Source organism: Manis javanica, chromosome X (assembly GCF_040802235.1).
Source record: "Manis javanica isolate MJ-LG chromosome X, MJ_LKY, whole genome shotgun sequence".
Classification (NCBI taxonomy): Eukaryota; Metazoa; Chordata; class Mammalia; order Pholidota; family Manidae; genus Manis; species Manis javanica.
Genome location: NC_133174.1, coordinates 13,336,366 through 13,354,141, shown reverse-complemented (window position 1 = coordinate 13,354,141; position 17,776 = coordinate 13,336,366). Strand labels below are relative to the sequence as shown.

The window sequence follows — 17,776 nt, the reverse complement described above, 5'->3', positions numbered from 1 at the left end:
CATTATTTAATCTGTGATTTTTTTTCCTTCTTAATGCAGAGCAAAACTGAAAACTTGAATGTTCATGCACAACTCAGTAATTATTGAGAGTTTTTAAAATGTATTTTTGCACATTGGATACAACTGCTCTTTTGGGTAACATAGTACTTTTAAAATATTCAAATTTGCAAAATGTGAAATGTCTAAGGTGAGTTACTACAAAATTCAGCTATGATTTAATATTGTTGGCAATCTTAATATCAGAAATCCTGGTCCGAGTTAAATCATTTCAGGAAAAAAAAGTTAGTTTGTTCACAGCAGAGTTACTCAACCTTGAGTGAGCCATAAAATCACTTGGAGAGCTTACAAATATCTCAGCACCCAGGCCATATCCCAGACCAATTAAGTCACCCTCTCTCGGGGATTTTTTAATCTCCCAATTGTGCAGCCAGGGGTGCATATGTCTTTTTGAATCTGAGAACCAGGGGTTCAGAGTTAGCTTTCATGGACATCATTTCTAAATGTGCAGCTCCTTTAGCATTCAAAGTCCCTAGTTTACAAATAGCACAATTTTGTGATGGTGAAGTTGTTCATTTTTGTTTGTGTTTGAGGTTTAAAGTCAACCAGGTTTTTCTCAGTTCTGTAATGAGTTGGAATTATTTCCTGGTAGAAATACCACCTGCTTCAAATGTGTAACCTGTAGGTGTTATATAGCACATATACTTTATTTGGATGTGTACTTTGTACATATAGCACAGCACTGTGTTGTGAGAAGTCATTCATGTGACATTGAAAGAAGGGGCTGTTTCATTGTTGAATTTTACATTGTAGACTAGTTTCCTAAAAGGCTAAATTCCCAATCTAAATTACATCAGGTGTTTAGACATTGATAATTTTCTTTTACTGATTTTTCACTAAGGTAGTTATGCTTGGAAATATTTAGAATTAGAGAATGTGAAAGGGTATGTTATTAAGCTATATTTTGCTGAGAAACATGAAATTACAATGGGTTTTTCTTTCCTCAGCTGTGCCTTAGTAATCTCCTCTAGAAAGTCCCATGACCTAGATAAGCTTTAATTTTTCTTCCAATTGAATTTTCATGGTTTATTTTTATTTTTTATTTTGGTTTAGTTTTTAGAACATTTTTTATTAAGGTGTTATTGATACACACTCTTATGAAGGTTTCACATGAAAAAACATTGTGGTTACTACATTCACCTATTATCGAGTCTCACCCCATGCCCCATTGCAGTCACTGCCCATCAGTGTAGTAAGACACTACAGAGTCACTACTTGTCTTCTCTGTGCTACACTGTCTTCCCCATGATCTACCCACACCATGTGTGCCAAGAATAATACCCCACAAACCCTATTTTCCCCCCTCCCCACCCGTCCTCCTACACCCCTCCCTTTGGTAATTGCTAGTCCCTTCTTGGAGTCTCTGAGTCTGCTGCTGTTTTGGTCCTTCAGTTTTGCTTTGCTGTTATACTCCACAAATGAGGGAAATGATTTGCTACTTGTCTTTCTCCACCTGGCTTATTTCACTGAGCATAGTATCTTCCAGCTCCATCCATGTTGTTGCAAATGGTAGGATTTGTTTCTTTCTTATGTCTGAATAGTATTCCATTGTGTATATGTACCACATCTTCTTTATCCATTGATCTACTGATGGACACTTAGGTTGCTTCCATTTCTTGGCTATTGTAAATAGTGCTGCAATAAACATAGGGGTGCATATGTCTTTTTGAATCTGAGAAATTATATTCTTTGGGTAAATTCCTAGGAGTGGAATTCCCTGGTCAAATGGTATTTGTATTTTTAGTTTTTTGAGGAACCTCCATATTGCTTTCCACAATGGTTGAACTAGCTTACATTTCCATTGGCAGTGTAGGAGGGTTCCCCTTTCTCCACATCCTTGTAGCATTTGTTGTTCTGAGTCTTTATGATTCTGGCCATCCTGACTGGTGTGAGGTGATTGGTATCTCATTGTGGTTTTTATTTGCATTTCACTGATAACTAGTGATGTGGAGCATCTTTTCATATGCCTCTTGGCAATCTGAATTTCTTCTTTGGAGAATTGTCTGTTCATATCCTCTGCCCATTTTTTTTTTAGAGGGCATCTCTCATATTTATTGATCAAATGGTTGTTAACAACAATAAAATTCAGTATGGGGGGTCAATGCTCAATGTACAATCATTAATCCATCTCAAGCCTAATTCTCGTCAGTCTCCAATCTTCTGAAGCATAACGAACAAGTTCTTACATGGTGAACGAATTCTTACATAGTGAATAAATTCTTACATGGTGAACAGTACAAGGGCATTCATCACAGAAACTTTCGGTTTTGATCACGCATTATGAACTATAAACAATCAGGTCAAATATGAATATTCGTTTGATTTTTATACTTGATTTATATGCAGATCCCACATTTCTCCCTCTATTATTATTATTATTTTTATTTTTAATAAAATGCTGAAGTGGTAGGTAGATGCAAGATAAAGGTAGAAAACATAGTTTAGTGCTGTAAGAGGGCAAATGTAGATGATCAGATGATCAGGTGTGTGCCTATGGACTAAGTATTAATCCAGGCTAGACAAGGGCAGCAAGACATCCACGGATACAGAAGATTTCTCTCAAAGCAGGGGGGTGAGGTTCTGAGCCTCACCTCTGTTGATCCCCAGTTTCTCACCTGATGGCCCCCCTGCGACTGTGCCTGTCTTAGGTTGTTCCTGCCTTGAGGAATCTTACCCGTCTCTGGCTAACCAGTCATCTTCCGGGGCCATACAGGGAAATGTAAAGTTGGTAAGTGAGAGAGAAGCCATATTGTTTGAAAAGGTTAGCTTTTTACTTCTTTGCAGATTTATGCCCTGTGGCTTCTATGCCCAGCACTTGTCTCGAGGTATCTTTACCACCTGGAGGAATTATGATACTCGGTAAATTCGATATGAGGCATGAATTCTATTTAAGGGTTGTAATTAGGAAGGAAGAAGAAAAGCTATAGATGTAGCATACGGAAGGAAACATGGGAGGATTGATGATTTCTTTGACATATCTTCTTGTAGAGTACCTTAAGTATGTATAGGTTTTAAACTACTAATTTGCACACACATATTAACATAATAGGAATACGGTGACATAAACAAAGCAAATCTATAATTACCATCCATCTCCACTCTGCCCATTTTTTAATAGGGTTATTTGCTTTTTGGGTGTTGAGGCATGTGAGTTCTTTATATAATTTGGATGTTAATCCCTTCTCAGATATGTCATTTACAAATATGTTCTTCCATACTGTAGGATGCCTTTTTGTTCTGTTGATGGTGTCCTTTGCTGTACAGAAGCTTTTAAGTTTGATGTAGTCCCATGTGTTCATTTTTACTTTTGTTTCCCTTGCTCGAGGAGATGCATTCAGGAAAAAGTTGCTCAGGTTTATATTTAGGAGATTTTTGCCTATGTTGTCTTCTAAGAGTTTTATGGTTTCATGACTTACATTCATGTCTTTGATCCATTTCGAGTTTACATTTGTGTATGGGGTTAGACAATAATCTAGTTTCATTCTCTTGCATGTAGCTGTCCAGTTTTGCCAACACCAGTTGTTGAAGAGGCTGTATGGCTCTTGGCACCTTTATTGTATATTAATTGACCATATATACCCATAGTATGTCCATGGCACTTTTATCATATATTAATTGATCATAATTGACCATAGTGTGTCCTTGGCACCTTTATCATATGTTAATTGACCATGTATGCTTAGGTTTATATCTGGGCTTTATAGTCTGCTCCAGTGGTCTATGGGTCTGTTCTTGTGCCAGTACCAAATTGTCTTGATTACTGTGGCTTTGTAGTAGAGCTTGAAGTCAGGGAGCGTATTCCCCCCTCATTTTATTCTTCCTTCTTAGGATTGCTTTGGCTATTCTGGGTCTTTTGTGGTTCCATATGAATTTTAGAACTATTTGCTCTAGTTCATTGAAGAATGCTGTTGGTCTTTTCATAGGGATTGCATTGAATCTGTAGATTGCTTTAGGCAGGATGGCCATTTTGACAATATTAATTCTTCCTATCCATGAGCACAGGATGTATTTCCATTTATTGGTATCTTCTTTAATTTCTCTCATGAGTGTCTTGTAGTTTTCAGAGTGTAGGTCTCTCACTTCCTTGGTTAGGTTTATTCCTAGATATTTTGTTCTTTTTGATGCAACTGTGAATGGAATTGTTTTCCTGATTTCTCTAACAATGAACAGGAAAGCAACAGATTTCTGTGTATTAATTTTGTATCTTTCAACTTTGCTGAATTCAGATATTAGGTCTAGTAGTTTTGGAGTGGATTCTTTAGGGTTTTCTTTGTACAATATCATGTCTGCAAACAGTGACAGTTTAACTTCCTCTTTACAATCCGGATGCCTTTTATTCCTTGTTTTGTCTGATTGCCATGGCGAAGACCTCCAGAACTATGTTGAATAAAAGTGGAGAGAGTGGCGCTCCAAAATCTTATGACTACAGACTATCTACGGTTAAAAGAACATATGGGATGTGAACAGATCCCAGAAATGGGTTGCTTTAATTTGTCTGATTTCTCTCAGACTGTTCAAGTACAGTTGGACAATATCCACCATATCATAGACAAATTTTCACAAATGCCTAGGGTGCCTAACTGGTTTTCTTGGCTTCACTGGAGATGGCTGGTAATTATAGATTTGCTTTGTTTATGTCACCGTATTCCTATTATGTTAATATGTCTGCGCAAGTTAGTAGTTTAAAACCTATACATGCTTAAGGTACTCTACAAGAAGACATGTCAAAGAAATAATCAATCCTCCCATGTTTTCTTCCGTATGCTACCTCTATAGCTTTTCTTCTTCCTTCCTAATTACAACCCTTAAATAGAATTCGTGCCTCATATCGAATTTACCGAATATCATAATTCCTCCAGGTGGTAAAGATACCTCGAGACAAGTGCTGGGCATAGAAGCCACAGGGCATAAATCTGCAAAGAAGTAAAAAGCTAACCTTTTCAAACAATATGGCTTCTCTCTCACTTACCAATTTTACATTTCGCTGTATGGCCCCGGAAGATGACTGGTTAGCCAGAGACGGGTAAGATTCCTCAAGGCAGGAACAACCTAAGACAGGCACAGTCTCAAGGGGGCCATCAGGTGAGAAATCGGGGAAGAACAGTGGTGAACCTTAGAACCTCACCCCCCCCCCATTTTGAGAGAAAGCTTCTGCATCCGTGGATGTTTTATTGCCCTTGTCTAGCTCGGATTAGCGCATAGCCTACAGGCACACACACGATCATCTACAATTGCTCTCTTACAACACTAAACTATGTTTTCTACCTTTATCTTGCATCTACTTACCACTTCAGCATTTTATTAAAAATAAAAAAAATAATAATAATAGAGGGAGAAATGTGGGATCTGCATATAAATCAAGTATAAAAATCAAACGAATATTCATATTTGACCTGATTGTTTATAGTTCATAATGCGTGATCAAAACCGAAAGTTTCTGTGATGAATGCCCTTGTACTGTTCACCATGTAAGAACTTATTCACTATGTAAGAATTCGTTTACCATGTAAGAACTTGTTCGTTATGCTTCAGAAGATTGGAGACTGATGAGAATTAGGCTTGAGATGGATTAATGATTGTGCATTGAGCATTGACCCCCCTATACAGAATTTTATTGTTGTTAACAACCATTTGATCAATAAATATGAGAGATGCCCTCTCAAAAAAAAAAAGTGGAGAGAGTGGGCATCCTTGTTTTGTTCCCTATCTTAAAGGAAAAGCTTTCAGCTTCTTGCTGTTAAGTATGATGTTGGCTGTGGGTTTGTCATATATGGCCTTTATTATGTTGAGGTACTTGCCCTCTATACCCATTTTGTTGAGAGTTTTTATCATGAATGGATGTTGAATTTTGTCAAATGCTTTTTTGGCATCTATGGAGATGATCGTGTGGTTTTTGTCCTTCTTTCTGTTGATGTGGTGGATGATGTTGATGAATTTTCTAATATTGTACCATCCTTGCATCCCTGTAATGAATCCTACTTGAACATGATGGATGATGTTTTTGATGTATTTTTGAATTCAGTTTGCTAATATTTTGTTGAGGATTTTTATATCTGTGTTCATCAGGAATAATGGTCTGTAATATTCTTTTTTTCTGATGTCTTTGCCTGGTTTTGGTATTAGAGTGATGCTGGCCTTGTAGAATGCATTTGGAAGTATTCCCTCCTCTCCTACATTTTGGAAAACTTTAAGAAGGATTGGTATTAGGTCTTCACTAAATGTTTGATAAAATTCAGTGGTGAACATCCAAAAGACAAACAACAACACATGGTGGCGAGGTTGTGGAGAAACAAGAACCCTCCTACACTGCTGGTGGGAATGTAAATTAGTTCAACCATTGTGGAAAGCAGTATGGAGGTTCCTCAAAAAGCTCAAAATAGAAATACCATTTGACCCAGGAATTCCACTCCTACGAATTTACCCTAAGAATGCAGCAGCCCAGTTTGAAAAAAAAGATGCACCCCTGTGTTTATCGCAGCACTATTTACAATAGCCAAGAATTGGAAGCAACCTAAGTGTCCATCAGTAGGTGAACGGATAAAGAAGATGTTGTACATATACACAATGGAATATTATTCAGCCATAAGAAGAAAACAAATCCTACCATTTGCAACAACATGGATGGAGCTAGAGGGTATTATGCTCAGTGAAATAAGCCAGGCAGAGAAAGACAAGTACTAAATGATTTCACTCATATGTGGAGTATAAGAACAAAGAAAAACTGAAGGAACAAAACAACAGCACAATCACAGAACCCAAGAATGGACTAACAGTTACCAAAGAGAAAGGGACTAGGGAGGATGGGTGAGAAGGGAGGGAAAAGGGCAGGGGAAAAGAAAAGGAGCATTACAATTAGCATGTATAATGTGGGGTTGGGCATAGGGAGGGCTGTACAACACAGAGAAGACAAGTAGTGATTCTACAGCATCTTACTACACTGATGGACAGTGACTGTAATGGGGATTGTGGGAAGGACTTGGTGAAGAGGGGAGCCTAGTAAACATAATGTAATTGTAGATTAATGATAACAAAATAAAGAAATTCAGTGGTAAAGCCATCTGGTCCAGGCATTTTGTTCTTAGGTAGTTTTTTGATTACCAATTCAATTTTGTTGCTGGTATTTGGTCTGTTCAGACTTTCTGTTTCTTCCTGAGTAAGCCTTGGAACATTGTATATTTCTAGAAAGTTGTCTATTTCTTCTAGGTTATCCAGTTTGTTTATATATAATTTTTCATAGTATTCTCTAATAATTCTTTGTATTTCTGTGGATCCATAGTGATTTTTCCTTTCTCATTTCTGATTCTTTTTATGTGTGTAGACTCTCTTTTTTTCTTGATAAGTCTGGCTAGGGGTTTATCTAGTTTGTTTATTTTCTTGAAGAACCAACTCCTGCTTTCATTTAATCTTTTTATTATTTTATTCTTCTTGATTTTATTTATTTCTACTCTAATCTTTATTATGTCCCTCCTTCTACTGACTTTGGGCCTCATTTGTTTTCTTTTTCTAGTTTCATTAATTGTGAGTTTAGACTGTTCATATGGGATTCTTCTTTCCTGAGATAGGCCTGTATTGCAGTGTACTTCCCTCACAGTATGGCCTTCGCTGCATCCCACAGATTTTGTGGTATTGAGTTATTGTTCTCAGTTGTCTCCATATGTTGAGTGATCTCTGTTTTTATTAGCTCCTTGATCCATTGATTGTTTAGGAGGATGTTGTTAAGCCTCCATGTGTTTGTGTGCTTTTTCACTTTCTTTGCATAATTTATTTATAGTTTCATGCCTTTGTTGTCTGAGAAGCTGGTTGGTACAATTTCAATCTTTTTGAATTTACTGAGGCTGTTTTTGTGGCCTAGTATATGATCTATTTATGAAAATGCTCAATTTGCACTTGAGAAAAATATGTATCCTGCTGCTTTTGGGCGGAGTGTTCTGTAGATGTCCTTTAGGTCCATTTGTTCTAATGTTTTGTTCAATGCCTCTGTCTCCTTATTTTCTGTCTGGTTGATCTGTCCTTTAGAGTGAATGGTATGTTGAAGTCTCCTAAAATGAATGCATTGTATTCTGTTTTCCCCTTTAATTCTGTTAGTATTTGTTTCACATGTGTAGGTGCTCCTATGTTGGGTGCATAGATATTTATAATGGTTATGTCCTCTTGTTGGACTGACCCCTTTATCATTATGTAATGTCCTTCTTTGTCTCTGTGTTTGTTTTGAAGTCTGTTTTGTCTGATACAAGTACTGCAATTCCACCTTTTTTCTCCCTATGTGTTACATGAACTATCTTTTTCCATCCCTTCACTTTTAGTCTGTGTATGTGTTTGGATTTGAAGTGAGTCTCTTATAGATAACATAGAGATGGGTCTTGTTTTTTTATCCATTCAGTGACTCTATGTCTTTTCATTGGTGATTCAGAACATTTACATTTAGGGTGATTATTGATAGGTATGTATTTATTGCCATTGCAGGATTTAGATTCGTAGTTACCAAAGGTTCAAGGGTAATTCCTTTATATCTAACAGTCTAATTTAACTCACTTAGTATGCTATTACAAACACAATGTAAAGGTTCTTTTTTTTCCCTTCCTTTTCTTCCTCCTCCATTCATTGTATATTAGGTATCATATTCTGTACTCTTTATCCCTTGACTGACTTTGGGGGTAGTTGATTTTCTTTTGCACCTGCTTAGTAATTAATTGTTCTACTTTCTTTACTGTGGTTTTATTTCCTCTGCTGACAGCCATTTAGCCTTAGGATCACTTCCACCTATAGCAGTCCCTCCAAAATACACTGTAGAGACGGTTTGTGGGAGGTAAATTATCTCAGCTTTTGCATATCTGGAAATTGTTTAATCCCTCCTTCAAATTTAAGTGATAATCTGCTGGGTATAGTATTCTTGGTTTGAGGCCCGTCTGTTTCATTGCATTAAATATATCATGCTGCTCCCTTCTGGCCTGTAAGGTTTCTGCTGAGAAGTCTGATGATAGCCTGATGGGTTTTCCTTTGTATATGATCTGTTTTCTCTCTCTAGCTGCTTTTAAAAGTCTTTCCTTATCCTAGATCTTTGCCATTTTAATTATTATATGTCTTTTAGTTGTCTTCCTTGGGTCCCTTGTTTTGGGAGATCTCTGCACCTCCATGGCCTCAGAGACTATCTTCTTCCCCAGATTAGGGGAGTTTTCAGCAGTTACTTCCTCAAAGACACTTTCTATCCCTTTCTCTCTCTCTTCTTCTGGTACCCCTAAAATGTCAATACTGTTCTGTTTGGACTGATCACACAGTTCTCTTAATATTCTTTCATTCCTAGAGATCCTGTTTTATCTCTGTGCCTCAGCTTCTTTGTATTCTTCTTCTCTAATTTCTATTCCAGTTACTGTTTCTTCTACTGCATCTAATCTGCTTTTAAATCCCTCCATTGTATGTTTCATTTCAGATATGGAATTTCTTAATGATTGACTCTCCATCCTAAATTCGTTCCTGATTTCTTGATTATTTTTCTGTACCTCCAGGAGCATGTTTATGATTTTTATTTTGAAATCTCTTTCAAGAAGATTGATGAGTTCAGTTTCAATTCATCCTTTTTCTGGTGTTTGTGGGATTTTGGTTTGAACCAGGTTCCTTTGATGTTTCGTATTTGTATGTGGTGCCCTCTAGTGCCCAGAATCTCTACTGTCTGGAGCTGCTCAGCCCCTGGAGTGATGTTGAGGGTCGCAGGGTACTGGTGCTGGTGCCTGGCAGGGAGGAAAGATCTATTTCCTGCTTCCCAGCTGTTGTGCCTGTCTCCACTGCCAGAAGCAGTGGGCTGAACACACAGATGTAAGCATCTGTGCTTTGCGTTTGTAGCTGCTGTAGGTGGGGCATCCCTCTGGCTTCCCTTTTGCCTGGGCAGGGACTTCTGGTTTGTGTGCTGGTGCTGGCAGGCCAGTAGGAATGCACAGCAGGCTGCATATCATGGTGGGGGGCCTCAGAGTTACGTAGCCTGCCAGGGGGATGGAGCCCCTGTAGCTCCTGAAAGTTCCCAACCTGCTGGACAGAGTGCACCCAGATAATTTTGTCCACCTATCCTTTCTCCTGAGCAGCAAGCTCTGTGCAATCCTTCCCCCTTTAGCAGCCCTCTCGCTGTTAGGAAGTCTCTCAGACTACCCACCTTTCTTTTGTCCCAGAGCAGCCTGATGTGGATCCCTGTTTTCCACAAATGGCTGAAAACAGTCTCTCCAAGTATTCTGCCTGTCTTACCTTTCCATCCCCACTAATCTCCAAAGCACCATGCAATGTAGTTTCGTGCTCCCAGAGCAGATATCCAGGGATGGGTGTTCAGCAGTCCTAGGCTTCCACCCCCTCCCCACTCCATTTCTCTTCTTCCTGCTGGTGAGCTGGGGTTGGGAATGGCTTGGGTTCCACTGGATCAAAGATTTGGTACATTACCCTGTTTTGTGAGGTCTGCTCTTTTCTCCAGGTGTATGCAGTCTGGTGCAGCCTTCTTTCCTATTGTTCTTTTAGGATTAGTTGTATTAACTATGTATTCATATTATATGTGGTTTTGAGTGGAGGTCTTTGTCTCATCCCTCATGCTGCCATCTTTAATCCTCCGTTCTGCAGAATGTATTTTTAAAAAATACCTTCCACCAGAATTTTCAACACTTAATCACATTTTAATTCATAATTCAGGTTAGAGTTAAAAATGTAATTAAGTTGTTTTTCAGAATTCCATAAAAATGACTTTTTTTCATGTATTTTCATCTATTTTAATTCTTATGCTATCTTCTGCTTCAGAGACAGCAAAGATAGTCACTTTTAGCATTTTGTGCCTTCAGAAAACATGTTTCCATGATGAAAGATCAAAATTGAGTCTTTCTGTAAACATAGCCAACCCCAAGAGACTTCTTTATCTATTAAACCCTGGAACTTCCTGGTAGTTTATTAGTGTACATAGTCTACAGGTATTGTTTGACTTTGATTTAACTTTCCTTTGCAAAAATAATCATACCTTCAAAGTTATGGTATGCATGGCAGGTTGATTTCCCCTGGAAGTAAACTCTGAGACATAGTTTAGTGTACATGAAGTTTATGAAGGGGTGGCCTTGGGATCAACAGGGAAGGAAGCAGGACTGGGCTGAGAGAGGGATCAAGCTGGGATGTAGGCTTAGTGACAGACTTGCTTGACCCCATGGGGAGCTCTGGAGCTGGAATGGCCTTTCTGAGTTGTCTGGAATTAGGATGAGATGTCTAGGTCTTTATTTATACTCCTGCATCCATCCCTTACTGAAAGGAGTGTGATCTTGGGTGAGGTGCTCACTGCAACTGAGGCAGTTCCAGAAGGGACTGACTGCAGAGGCGAACAGCTCCAGAGGTCCCAGCAGCTGGGCAACACATTCTTCCTTGAAGCAGAGTCTGGGTTTGTGCCTGGATGCCCACCATTTATAATCATTTCATTTGAGAAATATATATAGTTCTGTGTACCCCAGGACTGAGGAATATATCTCTAAGGCTGAGAGGTACAAAAGTAATTTTTTGAATTAGTGAGTAATTACTTGGAAACTATATATAGCCTCAACCAGAGAAGAAACATGTGGACATTTACCTTCCCCATTCCCCAGAAAAATTATTAGAAGATGAGATATTCCACCCACTACTTGTGGAAGGAATTGTTAAAAGTTCACTGAACCTTGTTTTCATTTGTCAGGTCCTCAAGTTGGAGTTCACACTTCATTTTTAAAGAGCGGAACTAAATTTCCAAGTTAGGATCATGTTAATAAATAAACACCTTATTTTAAAAACTAATCTGGTTTTTGACCACTGGACTAAGTGGTTTGTTGGATTTTTTTTTCTGGAATGCGAACAAGATTTAAGAGGAACTCATTGTTCCCATCCAAATATTCTCTCTAATCTCAGTAAGTTGGAAATTCCTTGAGAAACAGACACTGGCAGTATTGGGTGCATCTTTTACTTGACTTTTACTTGGCTTACAAGCATGTTCAGACCTTGAGTCTAGAGTAACAGTTTCTGCTGGTCTTTTCATCTTGCCTTCCTTGATTCTTCAGTTTACTATGGCTTGGGACCCAAATTTATCAAAGATGATATAGATTGCTCAGGGATACTTTGATCAAGGATAATTGCATTTCTTCTTTCTGTATCCTTTGGGTTTTCTCAGTTCAGAATCAAAATTTCTACCACTTTCATTAGTAAAGACCCAATTTCAAATGAGAAGGGTATGGCCTCTAGTAGATGGAGAGGGAGAATTTTATTTTATACATAGAATATGATTTCTGTAAAAGTCTCTGCCCTTTGAATATTTCATTTGTGTAGCTATTTTTTATTTCTACTTCATCTTAATTCTCTTTTCAAGTATTTTTTTTCCGTACATGCCTGTGGTCTTGTGTTCTCTTTTAGATGGGAATACTCTTGATGTAGTAACCACAAAAATTTTCTCTGTACCTCTTGAATATCACAGGAGTAATGTCACATTTCACAGGGCCAATGTCAGCACCAAAATATAAATATTTAATTCTGCCTACCAACTGAATATGTCTTCAGTGTCCCATGATACCCATTTATTTTCTTTAAATTGAGATGCAATTTACATAGCCTAAAATTCACCATTTACCCATCTATTTGCATTTGGTATTTTGTTTTATGTATCATGGCTTGCTTTCTTTAAGAATATTAAACTGGAATGGCAGTTAATGACAAGACTCCTGGGAAGGGAGGGGGAAGACTTGAGATTTGTCTGGCTCTGTAGTCATCTGTGGGCCAGTTGGTTAACCTTGCTGGGTCTCAGTTTCCTCCTCTATAAAATGAGATGATTAAGTAGGTGAGTACTGAGATTCATGCCAGCTCAGAAATAACTCTGAGTTGATGAGAGCCATTCAGTTGTTTGAACAAAGCAGATGGACTCTTGCAACAGCTCAGTTGGCATTACATGGCATGTTGCTTGCAGGGATATCTTCATTTACCTCTAAGTGGAACAAGAGCCTGATTATCCAGTTGAAATTGTTATTCAGCCTCTATATGTTTGTTCATCTTAATACCAGGTGAAAACAGAAAAGTAGCAATATAGTTCTGTATATTTGTTCATCTTAATACCAGGTAAATACAGAAAAATAGCAATATGGAATAATAGTTGCATTGACATTTAAAAAAATGTATTTCCATGATGTGCATGTGTGCTGATTTTAAAAATTCCCTTTTGACAAGACAATTTATTAGGCTTAAACCCTGTGATCAATTTTTTTTTTTGGAGTGGCACCTGACTTGGATTTTCTTCCCTAAGAAATTGGCTTTGTCATAACATGGTCATGTTACATTTTTAAAAAATTATTGTTCCGTGTTTGTTCATTTGTTCCCAGAATTTTCTTGGGAACAATTTTCTATGCTCTCTTAGTTTCAATTTTCACTAAGAATTGGCAGCCCTTTTGCATTACAAGGTACAAGCTCCAAAGCACCACATTCTGGCAGCAAACAAGATATGCATTTTTCCCTACATGCTCAGAAATCAGTTTATCTTGGGTAGAATTAAACCATCTTCCATCTGCTTTAGATTTTTACCCCATCTCCTGACTAGGCCATTTGTTGACTGATTAAATGTTTATATCATTCTAAAGAAAAGTTCCCCGGAAGGTCAAGCTAAAAGTCTCATTATAAAGTCTGTTGGGATAAGTTCTTTTACATTTTATTTGCTCCAAGGAGTTAATTTATAAACCATGTACTGTTATTGACCAACTTTGCCGCTGCTGCTAGCCATAAGTAAAAGTAAGTGCTGGTGTAATGAGGCCCCTCTGCTTATAATTCAGTACTTGCCTTCCTGGACCCTTGGCCTTCTTGCACAGGGCATCTGCAGAAGAGCCAGCTGAACCAGCAAGTCCTAGGTGTTCTTGATTAGTGGCCATGATTGAACTCAGGACAATTAGGTCAAGACCCCAACATGCTTTGCTCTTCTGGGCTGTCCAGAGAATCCAGGCAGCTATTTGTGGATGGAAATCACCCTGTTATTTATAGAAATCTTCATATGTGAAGCCCACCGAAGAGATTCTGATGTTTCAAGATTTCAGGTTTGATGTTCTGTGTAAAACATCTGCTTAAGAGTCCAAGCAGGAGCTCTTAGATTTTAGGGGCCAAGGCACCCTGTTGTCAGTCTGGAGGAACCTATGAATCGCTTTTCAGAATATATCTTAAAATGCTTAAATAAATACAGAGGATTACAAGGGACACCAATCACACTGAAACATAGTTATTAAAATATTTTTAAAAGCTCTATGTTCTATATATTTCTTTATGAATGTCTCAAATAGTAAGATTAAGCAGGTCTAAAAACTATCATAACTTTGGCTTAGTGATGGGTATAAAATTTATTTTGAGATCACCACAGGACCTGTAATATGATATGAAAAATTCTTTGATTTCTGTTAGTGACAAAGTCCTAGGTCCTGCTAAAACTAAGATGTGTTACCTGTACTAATTGAAGGCACTTTTGCATTTCAGTTAAAGGTGAGTGATGACAAAGATGTAGTTTTTTTTCTCATTCAAGTTCTCATACAGTCCCAAGAATTACAGACCCCAGGTTCAGAACTTCTGGTCAGATCTAGAATGATTGAAGATAGCGAATACTTACTGGATGCCCACTATGTGCCATGGCCATGCTCCGTCATTTAATGAAGTTGACAGTATTATTGTCCCATTTTAAAGGTGAGAAAACTAAAGTTTAGATAGAAAAGTACATTTTCCAGGGTCATCCATCTAGCGTGCAATGAAGCTAGGACTCCATCCTAGGCTATCCAAATTTTCTACTATCTCGCTGTGCTGGAGCTGAGATGATACTTCCTGTTTCCATATTGATAAGGTACTTCTTTTTCGCCTAACTTAACAAATGTGGAGGGGGAAAAATACCACTACCCTGCTCTGCTAAGAAAATGATTAAATTGAAATGCCTTCGTATGCTACTGGTGGGAATGTAAATTACTCCATCTCTTTGATAGCTACTTGGCTATACATATCAAGAACCTTAAACTTGCTCTAGCAATTTCACTCTTGGGAAATTACTCCTAGGAAAAGACGGTGATAAAAGATGCCATATGCAAAGGTGTTCATCTCAGTGTAGAGTAAGGAGAATTTCAAAACAAAAGTTAAACAATAGAATGGTTAAGAACACTGTATATGTAGTTACCAGATGGTGTATTAGGCAGGCATTAAAACATTTTTAAAGGCTATATAACCAAATTTTTTAACAGAGTTTTTAAAAAACCACCTATTATTTAACCTAGTAATGATGCAGGATGATCTGTTCATGGTGGTAGTATTTGTAGGTGGTTAGTAGTTGTGGAAATCTCTGTTGCTAAGTTAGGAACCAAAAACTTCAAAGAACAGATTCCTCCACTCCCTACCCTCACAGTGTCAGAAACCAGTGGCTTTTACTCTGCTCTCTGACCTCACTTACATTATCAGAATCATCCTTTTGGAAATATGGGAAGAGTTTTTGGAATAAAGGTTTACATATTAATGTGCCTAGCAAACTGGTTCTGATGCCCCTTTATGTATGAAACTAAGCTGCCTTTGTTAAATTTGTTTTAATGAGCTGGATTCTTGAGATGTTTCCACTTATAAATTAAACAATTACAAACATCCAAGCCTGGTTTGCTATTGGGCATGTGTTATGCTAATTGATGTTTTCCTTTTTAATTTCTGATCTCCCCACCAAAAAAAGTCTGAATGTGTTCCATCATTTGAAGATGTCTGGGCCTATTCTTCTTTGTAAGAACAAAAGTACTGCACTCAACAGCCTGTGCTTTCATTTGGAAGTTTATGAATGCTTTCTAAAATGTAGTCATTAGTCCCAATTTCTTTCTGTACAATTTCTTCAACTTCTACACACCTTAAGAAATATTTTTCTCAAAGGAAGTGTTTTTACTTTCCCAAGGCTCTAGATTCCTGCTACTTCTTAGTCCTGTTCTTTAAGACTTGCTCAGTTTTTCTCTGAGTTGATGCATTTCTTCTGTTTCTCCTCATTTTCTCTAATTGTGCCTAAACCTTTTCTCCAAGAATCAGATCTCCTAGCTGTGGGCAGGCCTTTGTCAGCCTCTGCTGCTGTTGCTCTGCCCCCTTGAGCCTTAACCGGTGACAGCACATAGTATATGTTTTTGAAAATCTTACCTTTTCACACCTCATTATTGAGGATTTGAGAAGGACTGGGACAATTTACTTTTTGCTACTTGGGAAGAATGTTTGCTAAAGGAAGACTGTAAACAAGATTTCAGCAGAAATCATGGAAATAGTTTTAAGATATATAAGAATTCGATCCAAATAGGTTCGATTCTTACACCTTCAATTTACCTACATGTTATGGAGATTCAGAGTTATTTAGCTGTAATGGTTGTAAATATTTTTGTTATAATTATTACTCATATAACATGTCTTTTAAAGAAACTAAGAGAAGGAAGGAAAATAAGTATATATAGAGTTTGTTATATTAACCTTTTTTTTTACCATTTCTGGTTCTTTTCATTTGGTTCTATGAACTCAAGTTACCAAGTGGTGCTCTTTCCTTATTCCAATACAGCTTTGTTTCCACCTGCATCTTTTGTACTGTTAGTGTCAAATATGTTACATTTCTGTATGTTATAATCCCCAACATACAATTATGTACATCATTTTGTGCATTTGTCTTTTCACTCAGTTAAGAGAAGAAATTGGCAATTATATTATTTCTTATATGACTACCTTTACTAGTATACTTTGTTTTTATATGAATTAGAATTAATGTTTGGTATCACTTGGTTTCAGCCTGAAGAACTTCCTTAATATTTTTTGTAAGATAGGTCTGCTGGGAACAAACTGTCTCATTTTTTGTTGATCTGAAAATATCTTAATTTCACCCTCATTTTTAAAAGATAATTTTGCTAGATATAAGACTCTTGGTTGACTTTTTCTTTCATCACTTTGAATATGTCATCCTACTACTTTCATTGTTTCTGATGGAAAGTCAGATGTTAGTTTTATTGGAGTTCCCTTGTACATATTAAGACAGTTTATTCTCTTTTGTTTTAAGATTTGTCCTTTAGAATTTTGACTGTGTGTGTCTGGGTGTGGATCTCTTTCAGTTTATCCTGCTTGGACTTCATTTAACTTCTTGGATATGTAACTTTCATTTATTCAAATTTGTGAGGTTGTCAGAAACTATTTCTTCAAGTATTTTTCTGCTTCCTTCTCTCCTTTTGGGACTCCCATTATATGTTGTGTATATTGTTGCACTTGATGGCATCCAACATTTCTTTAAGGCTCTGTTCATTTTCCTTCTTTGTTTTTTTCTCTCTGTTCTTCAGATTGCATAATCTCTATTGTTTTGTCTACAGATTTGCTGAGTCTTTCTTCCACTCAGCTTCCTGTTGGGACCCCTCAGTGAATTTTAAATTTTGGCTGTTGTACTTTCTAGCTCCAGATTTTCCATTTGCTCTTCTTTTTAAAATTTGTATCTTTTCATTGATATTCTTTACTTGATGAGACATTACCATCATATCTCCCTTTAATTTTTTAAGCATGGTTTCCTTTAGTTTTTCTTAACTTACTTATAGTGGCTACTTTCAAGTCTGTCTCCTAAGTCCAATAATCTGGCTCCTTTCAAAGGCACTTACTGACCCTTGCTGGTTTTCCTGTATATGGGTCACACATATACATTTCTTTGCATGTTTTCTATTTTTTTGTTGTTGAAAACTGGATGTTTAGACAAGGTATTGTA

General features: G+C 37.3%; 1 protein-coding gene across 1 annotated transcript in view; it reads left to right on the top strand.

Annotated features, from left to right (window-relative positions):
- Positions 1-17,776, top strand: part of MAP3K15 (mitogen-activated protein kinase kinase kinase 15) — a 129,443-nt gene that overhangs the window by 14,591 nt on the left and 97,076 nt on the right. Inside the window, exon 3 of the mRNA XM_037020484.1 lies at positions 13,735-13,758. Coding sequence (XP_036876379.1) covers positions 13,735-13,758 — 24 coding nt within the window. The remainder of the gene's footprint in view (positions 1-13,734; positions 13,759-17,776) is intronic.